Source organism: Varroa jacobsoni, unplaced genomic scaffold (assembly GCF_002532875.2).
Source record: "Varroa jacobsoni isolate VJ856 unplaced genomic scaffold, vjacob_1.0 scaffold_132, whole genome shotgun sequence".
NCBI lineage: Eukaryota > Metazoa > Arthropoda > Arachnida > Mesostigmata > Varroidae > Varroa > Varroa jacobsoni.
Window position 1 is genome coordinate 96,789 of NW_019213034.1, and position 10,615 is coordinate 107,403.

A 10,615-nucleotide genomic window follows, 5' to 3' on the forward strand; every position below is an offset into this window, starting at 1 on the left:
ATATTTCTATTATCGTTGCTCCGTCGACGCTGGCGTCGCGATACAAATTTGTCCAAATAATACAAACTTCGTCCCTCCAAGCGTAATACTAACAGCTAGCCAGACTCCAAGTGTTTCGCTAAAATCGACTTGTTTTGCCTGATGTTTTTCTGAGCGCCGTGCTTACCTTAGCGGGCGGTTGTGCCCTATCTTATATAATACTTGGTAGGAAACGGTCTGCCGAATGGGCAAACGGGCGGGTCATTAAGATCTAACAGGAAGGCCGGCCCGCTGGAGACGACCACGTCAGCCGCAACAAAAGCAGAAACAGTAGTGGCAGTGAAATAGTACATAGGAATGATCATACCCAAACTAACAGGCATTCGGTCTGTTAGTAGTTTGGCTGTCGGCTGCAAATGGCCCTCACACATCTTATGCTCTGACCATTACTGAGGAAGCGGCTAGCGGCCATTGGAGAAGAGATAAAAAGTACAATGTAATAGGAATCGACGAAAAGTACTTCAATGCTACCGGCCACTAATTGACCAACAACTTGAGCTAATTGGAGTGGCCTGCGGCCCGATGCCCTGTTGTAGTTGACCTTATGATTGGGACTGCTTCAGCAGAGTACTGTCCTTGCATTAGGTGGTTTGGGCAGGAACAGCCTGAGAGGCAAATGTTGCCGGCACTCTACATTACACTTTGCTCATTTGCCCGATAGCCTGGAACAGATCGGAAAACTGGAGTGTAATGTGGGCGTTCAGCAAGTGCTAAGATACCGGGAACGCCGCAGACATCAATAGCAAGCGGCAGGGAAGGGAGGGGTGGGCGGCACGTTCGGTGATCCGCAGTAATCGGTCATAAGGTGACGCAATCGTCGTTCTGTCTGTTTTCACCCCCACCTTGATAACCATAGACGAGGATTCACGAATCCTGCACATCGGCTTTTGAGAGAAACGTGGCACGGCAACCTTCGATGTGTTCTCTACTTGTTTGGTGGCCTTGCTTGCTCTCCAGGGGTTAGCCTTCGTCCGTGTTGGTTAGTGGAGGGGGAATCGTATGAGTTGAGCCAAATGACGTTCGCTTATGGTTATCACATTCCGAGTCTTCTTTCCGTATTGCATCAGCATATAGTAACCAACAGAGGAGATACCGTCATGGCCAGTGAGATGCTTTCAACGCTTCACTGATGGTTGGAGCCTTTTCCGTTGAACAAGGCCGAAAAGAATGGGAAAAATATTGTCGTGACATTTTTGCTCTCATGTATCTTGAGAGAAATAAGACTGAGCTCTTTTTGCTCATTTCTGATGTGATTTCTGAGGTGTGACGCATCAGGTTGGGATATAATTTTCTCGGTCAGGTCGTTTCCCATAACCTGAAAGTAGGGAAAGACATAGCGTTGGTGACGACTTCAGATAGAAGCTCTAGAAGGCCGTACAGTCCAATAGTTTGTGTGAATTCGTTATGTCCATTATATGGATTAGTCGAGATGCCGAATCAAAAATGCGAAAATTATTATAAGAAATAGACGACTTACCTTCTATTTATTTAAAGCAGCAAGTCAAATGGCTATTATTATTATGTATCAGATCGATTCGACAATACAAACATTTCGTCACTGAAAAAGCTGCATAGATATAATAGCTGCGTCGATTTGAATTTCATCAACTTACGCCAGACGGTCTATAATTTTCGACGGTCACAACAACTTTCTCGTCATAAAGCTATTGAAAAAAGTTTGTCACAGATGTGGCGGTATACCGCTGATAACTATATAAGCACCGAGGCCAAAGCAGCTTTGTTTATATAATGAGAGTCTGGTCAACGGTAAGAGGGTAACATAGGATCGCTTATCTACCTAAGTGAAGGAACAAAGCGAAACCTTGCCGAAGCAGCGATATTTAAAGCAAGCGGCGCCAGGGGAAAGGTTAATTTTGTTGGAATGCTCCATGGTCAATATCTGCATCTGTTACATCCGTTTCATTGACGAGAGAAGTAGTAACTTAAACGGCGGTCGGGAGCAAAGGGTGACGAGTATTCCAAGAAACCATGTTCCAGTTAGGACACGAGTCAACCTTAGCCTTTCGTCCCAAGCCGTACTCCTTGACAGCTGCCATGTAAATTCAAATTGTATGGACGGTACTGCTGCGGGCTAATCCTATGTAGATCCAGAACAAATCCAAAAGTCAGTAACTCCAAGATCATTACTGATATACATAGGTGAAACTTTCATGAGATGGATTTACGTTTTAATGGGCAAAACATACAAGAAGAAGAACCTGCTTTAACTTCACACGAGAACCTCAGTGAGGATAGTGCCGACAGATGTTAAATATTCCATCCATTTTAATACTTCTAGTGCTGTTCAGCTCGAAGGTATGAAAGCGCTTATTTCTACATATAGTTCTAAAAGTAATTTTATGAAATTTTCTGTTTACAGTTTTAAGAGCGTATATGTCAGTAGTTTTTTAGTTGAAATAATTGTGCTCAGGGACTGCTTAGTTTTTGTTGACGAAATTCAGTGCTTCACTGACGCTAGCCTTAACGAACCAGTGAGGACGTACAGATACAATAGTTTTTCGTTAATTGAGTGATCCAAATCTGCGCATATTGCTATACACTTTGCAAGATTGGTAAAAATATAAATTTTACGATCGATAAAGTGCTTTGTTTGTTATCCATTTTGTCTCGTACAGATACTTAGAAATGTGCAACTATCATGTACGCCTATATATATATAGGTATATATATATATATATATATATATGTACTAGATCTGAAGTTTCATCTTACTATAATTACCCGCATGCTGCTGCGAAATAGTCGTGATATCCAACGACAAAGAGAACTCAGTTTTTTTTTCCTTTTGTGTCTGCGTGAGAGATAAGCATCTTTATCATAGGGATTTATAATGCGAAGCAGATCCCCACGTATGCGCTCAGGCTCTATATACTAGTTTTTAATAACGACAGACATTCGTCACCGCATTTTGCTACGATGACTTTTTACTAAAAAAGAAAGATTAGGGCTTTTGCATGAGACTCGTAGACTGGTGAAATGTGAAGGGTAGAGTTGCGATTGCATAAAACCAATTTGCCACAAGCTTGCGTAACTGCTTAATCGTGATAACTGAAAGTTTGTTGTTGTTACTGTTGTGTTCCTTTAACTTTAATTTTTTTGGCTTAAATACAGTTCCAAGGAGATAGCGCGACAAAAATGCTGACGGCATACGGCGCCTTCTGTTCAAGGCACAAGGATGCTGTTGCTGTCTACAAGGAGATGCTCAAAGCCGAGAAAAAATTTGCCCTCTTCATCGCGGTTAGTCGTTTTACTGCCACCCCAATTAAGCTGTTGTACTTTAAATAGACGACTTACCTTCTATTTAACCTTTACTTTGTGACAGGTAGGTTAAGTAGACTCAAACGTTCTACAGAAATGCGCACGTCCTCAATGAACGGAATTTATTATCGTTTCACAGAATTTGGATAGAGCTATACTTCTGACTTTACCGTTAGCATTTGTCGGCGTTAAGGATGTCAGGACCCTCTTTTAAATAATTTTTTTTTTTTACGTTTTAATATAGATTAGCAGATTCTCCTTTGGGTTTCCTGTAGTCGCTGTTTTGATTTGTTGTAGACATACAAATAACAGAGTTCCTCTTGTTTTCTTAGAGACGGAGCCGTCTTGCATTGTGCAAGGGTCGCGGAATTCCAGAGTGCATCCTCCTGGTCACGCAGCGTCTAACGAAATACCCGCTAATGATTGACGCCCTAATCAAAAGTTCGAAAGATCATCCCGATGAAATCGAACGGCTCAAAGTTGCACAAGTCCTTGTCAAAGTGAGTACAAGTAAGGATAGCTTATACGTTATCGATGTCAACAGAAAAAAAACAACTTTAAAAAGTGCCTAACTCCATGTTGACTTGTTATTAAACGATATTACGCACTATATTACGAATAGCTCACTAGCCGCCGAGCAATTTACGAAACTCTGTTCGCTTCAGGTGGAAGAGGTGTGATGTTATAGACGCCAATGCACCGATGTATAAACAAATACTTTATTTTAACATTGAAAAGAAAGTAAAATTGTGCTGCACGCGCGTGGTCGGTTGGTGACGTCGTTTTCCAAGTCCGTACACATCGTTTTTGGTGGCAATAGCTTTTCACAATCTTTCCTTTGCTGTTACAGCCTGCAATCAGGGATAACGTTACTACCTTGAATGTTTGAGGCGTAAAGTCACTAAATCGTCTACATTTTTACACTTTTTCTCACTTGGTATTACTTCATATGATGACATTATTAGGACGTGATTAACGGCGTCAACGCGCAGGTGGCTGAAGCAGAGCGGGATGCGCGACTTCTCGAGATCTACCATAAAGTGGACGCAAAGTCAACGGCGTACCTCAAGGGCCACAAATTTAAAAAGTCCGATCTGCTATCAAGCAATAGAAAACTCAGGCATGAGGGGACCATCTCTCTGAAGAATGCTCGCAACAAGCAATTAGGTTGGTAGAAAAAAAACAACGAAATTTTGTTGCTACTCTTTTTTTTCATCGAAACAATCCTGCATCGCGCTTTCCAGACGTTGCCTAAGACCCCTAAATCTGCGTTTTCTTCAATGTATCAGAAAGCTTTTTTCAGCAGGGGCACACTTTATAGTAGCAGGATAAAATGCAGCTGATAGTCTATTGCGGAGTTAGCCAATGTGTTTATTGAATTTTCAGACCTATTTTTTCTGTTCTCCCTCAATATGTCAGTCTACTATCTCTAGACATGCTTAAAGTCATTGTTCTATAGCTCTGGGCTTTTCTTTATTCGTGCTGCACAAGCTGTCCCGGCCGAATCCTTGGCCAGTGTCTCGACCAAAGACGCCAAGCCGTGTCCAATGGAAGACTTTGCTTTTTTTTATACTCATTATTAGTAATAGTGACACGCTACAAAAAGAAGATCGGTTTATTCCTTATTTGGCTGCCACATAGCGTATCAAAGTTTAAACTACTACTAGTACAAATGAAGCGCATGTCCCGTGTAGGATAGGAACTTCTGACCGCAACAGAAGACTGTCTGAAACAAAACCAGCGATTATTCCGTAGTTTCACAAAAGTCAAAACAAAAGGTAGGCAGACGATTAGTTAACATCAAGCTTGATATTATCGTACAATAAATCATGTTTGTTAGCGTGCGAAAATTCTGTTCGTTCCAGACGTTACGGCAGTACTGTTGTCAGATGTAATATTCTTCCTGCAAGAGAACAACCAAAAATATGTGTTCGCCGCATTCGATAATAAGGTAAAAAAAAAACAATTTAGTTGTCATTCTTAACATCTGGTCAAGGGTACGCAAACGGTGTACAAGATACCATATACGGTCATTGAATCATCATAAATTAGTGCTAACATCATATCAATATTGGATTATTACGATAAACATGGAAACGTTTAAATCAGATGACGTGTTTTGGAATGTACTACTGGAACTATATGCAATAAGAAAATGGACTTCAGTGAATGCGCAATATCCGACGGGTCAGGCGTCCTTTCACACAGTACGAGAAGCTGCTGGCCAGCTGCTAACGAAGCCTAATATCTGTGTTTGTTATCCCTTCCTTCCGTTTTCTCTTTTCAACCCACCTACCCCATGCTACTGTCATTGCTTCCGGGCTATTTCTCTCTTGCATTCTTTCTCCAAACTATTCTCGGCCTATCTGCCCATTTACCTCCGTGTAATATCGTGCTTCTGGCGCCACCGATGGCTTGCCCTTCGTTACCATCCGTCTTTGTCTCTTCACCCGCTATCGCTGTCAACATGCCTTTCTTGCTGGGTACCACCGTCCTTTTGTCGCCATGTGCTACCGCGCGCGAATCGGTTGGCAATGGCGAATGGCCTGGGCTCGACCGACCACCTGATTTTGATGCTCGGTACGACCTGGTGGCCATAAACTGCGCCCTTGTGGCGGTGCTTCGGGTCGGTGAAATGGACGACCATTCAAAAAACCTCGGATACCATTCACTGGGGTGAATGGATGGCCTGATGGTCCGATCACGGGTGTCGTGTGCCAATTTAACAACTCAATCTGCTTTTTTTTTCGTTGGACGAACTCTGGACGATTGTCAGCCGAGCGTGATCTCTCTGCACAAACTGCTTGTCCGAGAGAGAGCAGGCCAGGACGCCCGGGCGCTGTATCTCATCTCGTCCAACCCTGAGGAGCCCGAGATGTTCGAGTTCATCTGCGTCTCACCCAAGGATAAAGCCTTCTGGCTCGATGCCATTCGTAAGGCCATCGAGACCTGTCCAGCAGAAACCGATGACTCGCAGGAGAAAGGTTCGTTCGCCATTATTTTCGCTGCGGTCGTCGCCTGGAAGTTGCTGCTACCCGGGCACGGCCTGCAGCGACAACCTTATAAACACTTCTAATCACATAAGGAGGGATATACGGGGTAAAAGTAGACATTAGATCATGAATAAATGACGTTCAAAAACAATTTGGACACGAAGGCTCGGGGAAAACGAGCATATTGGTGTTGCCATTGCTAGATAAAAAAAAACTAATACAACATTCACTTGTATGGACGTAACTCTGCAACATCAGATAATGTCAGTTACAAAAAAGTCCCAAAGAAAAAGTAAACCATTGAAAAACAGCCTAAAAAGAAAAAATTTAGCACAGCATAGGACTGACACAAAGATTGATTGGTTTTTTCATGTATCTACCAATCAAATGGCCGATATATGGACTGATGGACGTACTGGAATGGCGTGAAAATTGAATAAAACCTGAAGCAATATTAACTATCAGATTGTTAGAGCGTTAAGGTGGTGTCCCTGTCCGCAATTTCAGGCCATTTTTTAGGCTAAAAGCCCTCGATGAGTTCGCTTCTGCTTGCACACACACCATAAGTTGGAACTCGGCAGCGGCCAGTCGAGTCAGATTAGTGACTGCAAGATCTGAGCGCTTATGTGCGCCAGATGTGGCGGTCGAACCCTAGAAAAATCGGTAAACGATGCCAACGATGGCAATCGTTAACGCTGACATTTGTGTAGTTGACTGGCTGTCTGCCAAGGCTGTTGCTTAGGGTAGCGTTGTAAATACGAGTTGCGATAGGATCATTTGCCTCTTTCTCAGCCTCCATTAGTCTTTGCCCTACGTACGGTGTTGGACTACTGGCCGAAGAGCAACCCTATTCGGTTAGGGTACCGTCAGAGCCGCTTTATCTATGGGTTTGTACCATAATGATTGGTGGCGATAAGAATAGTGATAACGATGCTGCTCATGCCTTGTCTCCAAGGGGGCTGCTCCATCCCCTGGAAGCTGCCGCGTTGATGTCTATGGGGCAAAAGGGCTGCCGCGCCTACGTACGGTGTGTAACAACCAGAAAGAAGCCAAATCGATCAAGTTGTAGTTGCCATTACAAGTTGCAGCACCTGAAGTCCCAAATGAACCTTCGTTCATTGCTAGTATTACTTTTCTAATATTTAAAATAGTCTCTGCATTGAGAGTACTTTATTCTGGCTGATTGGCGCCAATCAATCAGTGTTCCTCCTTCTGAGGAATCACAAAAAGCGGGCTAGAAAAAAATAACTTGATTTTTGTTTGGCGTATAGTTGTCGTAGACTAAAACTGTCATATTTACGTGGTGAGCCTATTCGAAATTCGCGGTCTCCAATTATATGTTGAGAGTGACTTTCTATTACGATTGACACTCGCTTGCCCAATGTGGCGTGCGTGTTCCGTTTCGTTCGTTTGTCCTTGTTGTCCAAGGCTGCAGCAAAGAAAAGGAGCAAATTGGAGGGCAAAACACATTCGATCGCTGTTCAAATAGAGTAGACATTTATCTGTATACATTATTGGAATACACCAGTATACGCTTGCGTTGATGTGTCGTAGCCGGATCGGCGATAAAGCGACGCTATTCATAAATAGGCTTCCTAATGGATTACGCACCCCATAGTCACTTCAGTGGACTTCAAACGTATCGTGCATAAGTGCTGCCAGATTTTGCACCAACCGTAAAAAGATGCTCAGCAGCAAAAGAAAGAAAGAACGTCTTTTGCACCGTCATAATCTCTATAACTCAGAGACGATGACGTTATGTTTTTTGCGCATTGCTACAGGTCCCGTCCATGTCGTTCTGTTAGTGCCATTGAGATGAATTCGATTTGTATTGATTTTATGTTTAATACAAAGTTTCTGATTTGGCTCCTCGCTCATCGCATACCGATCAGGGTCACGAATGTAACTGAAAACGTTACTGGAGCCGAGGTCTAAATTTTTCTTCCTGCTTTCATTTTTCTCGAGTCGTTACCGCCTCAACTGTTAACCTATAATAAAATCTACAACCGGCTAATTGGGCTGTGAAATTAATACGCCCGTAATATCTCAAAGACCTACTAGCTTAGATTACAATATATTCAGGCAATATTTTATAATTCCCTGTTGACGAGTCTTGTCTTTGGTCATGTGTAGCTAATATTACTTGTTTGTAAATTTTCACGTATGCAATTTAACGTATTGATCCGAAGGTTCATCTAACTTTAGAGAGGGCTGCACTATCATTATCGACCAGCTTCTACTTATTTACAGTTGATGACTTGCTCTTATATTACTCGTAACATTTGAACAAGTACCTCTTTTAAAAGTTTTTTCGCTATTGTTCCACGTACGGCGCAACCCAGCACGACCTGGTCAAGCTGGTTCGAATCCTGATTTTTTAGCGCCATTTTTTTTATATGCCGTCAAAACGATGCTGTGCTCCATGCCAAAGGGCATTGCAGGCTGTTTCTAACGAGAGCATTTTTGTACTACACGAATGTGCTGACATTGTTACAGATGCCGAAGAAGTGGCTCGCGCCGATCGACTGCGTCACTTACAGATCTTGCTTCATGATGGAGACCGATCTATTGCGCAAATCTGCCAGGTGAAGCTGACAATCCTCATCGAAATGTTAGAGATCATCGGAGTGGATCAGGATACTATTGATAAGGTATGGCTGCAGCACAGCAGGATTACGATAACGCGCAACGCAGACGACTGGTTCTATCTTAGCGGATTCCTAGCGGTGACGGATGTATGCGTTCTTGTGAGTTTTATTATTAAAATAAAACTGACGCCAGTTATTTAATGAACATGATTATGTCTGCTCAACAACGGACTACTTCGCCGTACCAGCTAACTTTTCCGATACAATCCTTCGCGTCGAAGCACACTTACCAATGTGAAGTAACCCTCCTCATCTAGAGCATTTAAATCCATCCGTACGCGCAGACACTTTCCTCCAATCATTACTAATCATATGATCTCTAATATAAGATAACAGATTGAGTAACCAAAACCTATTGAACTCGTCACTCCTCTACATAGATTAACCCCCGCGACTTCAAATACGGCGACTTACTCCAGAAACTGTCGCCGGAAGAGACTAATCAGATGTTGCTTACGGCAGCTAGTCAGGTGCATCAAATTTTCGCGCGGATTCCCGTCCCACTCCCACCGCTGCCAGGATCGGATGGAACAAACCAAGATTATCGGCGCAACAGCGTTGACGTCAACGATAGCGCACATCAAAGTCTGGGACGAAGCGTCAGCAGTGCGGGAGAGCACCAGAGCGCTGCCAGCAACTGCTTAGATGTAACCGCTATGTTGCCCAAGCGGGCGGAGACCTTTGGGGGCTTCGACGCAAATACACAGAAAGGTACAAACAAATTCAAAATAGGGCCTGATTATCTTTCAATGGTCGATAAAGAACTGCGCTGTAGACTAGGTGCTTAGCGTTACGTACATAGCCTTTGGGCTCAAATTAGAACAGATCTGATTTACGATTCACCGCCCATTTCGAAGCGGATGTATATGGCATGTATCCCGCTCTTGTAGTTCCATTTGTCACAATTGAGCAAGCACCAATTTCTGTAATTTCATTATACATGATTGTTGAAAGAACAATAAAACCAGAATCTAGCGTTTACTTTCATGTTTCGCTGCTTTTGACTAGATATCGTTCATGTAGTCTCCTATATAAAACTTATCTGATCATTCATGCGACCCCAGTCGGTCGGTGGATAGAGCCGGGCGAGCAGTTTTCTCAGTGGTATCATGGACTCTGCGCACTATTATGCGCCATAGTAGGTTTTTAAGACAGGATCGAGGCGATAACGATGTGTGATTTTTCTTCGAATGTCTAACTACAAAGGCCGAGGGTCAGCGATATTGTAAGAACGTTTTTTGCGAACATTTTTTTTTTGTCTCAAAAGCAAAGTATATATGGAAGTGTTTTTTGTCATAACGGAAGAACAGCTAAAAACAAAGTTGTTAATAATATATCCGATGGTGAAAGAGCCGAAGTATTTTCTACGCGTATATATTTGGGGTGTCGTTGTTAATTTTGAGTCGACATTTTTAACCACCCAGGTGGCGTTCCTTCAGGATTGCCCCCATATCTGACTGGTAAGACTTGCGAACAAAATTTCCTGCCCGCTAGAACGAGTCTGTCCTCGTTAGACTTTTGTGTGTCAGGTGTTGGATTGAAGTTTGCTGGATTTGCTCGTTGAAGAACTGCTGGGCTGTCGTGCGTTTGAATTATTGTAGCCTGCTATCTCTATGGGACTCGTGCTGTATGTGCGTGGATCTCGATATTGCTGTA

General features: G+C 43.0%; 1 protein-coding gene across 1 annotated transcript in view; it reads left to right on the top strand.

Annotated features, from left to right (window-relative positions):
• Nucleotides 1-10,615, top strand: part of cyst (rho guanine nucleotide exchange factor 18 cysts) — a 91,145-nt gene that overhangs the window by 69,405 nt on the left and 11,125 nt on the right. Inside the window, exons 17-23 of the mRNA XM_086971561.1 lie at nucleotides 3,172-3,297; nucleotides 3,651-3,818; nucleotides 4,284-4,485; nucleotides 5,184-5,269; nucleotides 6,095-6,302; nucleotides 8,808-8,962; nucleotides 9,340-9,670. Coding sequence (XP_086827687.1) covers nucleotides 3,172-3,297; nucleotides 3,651-3,818; nucleotides 4,284-4,485; nucleotides 5,184-5,269; nucleotides 6,095-6,302; nucleotides 8,808-8,962; nucleotides 9,340-9,670 — 1,276 coding nt within the window. The remainder of the gene's footprint in view (nucleotides 1-3,171; nucleotides 3,298-3,650; nucleotides 3,819-4,283; nucleotides 4,486-5,183; nucleotides 5,270-6,094; nucleotides 6,303-8,807; nucleotides 8,963-9,339; nucleotides 9,671-10,615) is intronic.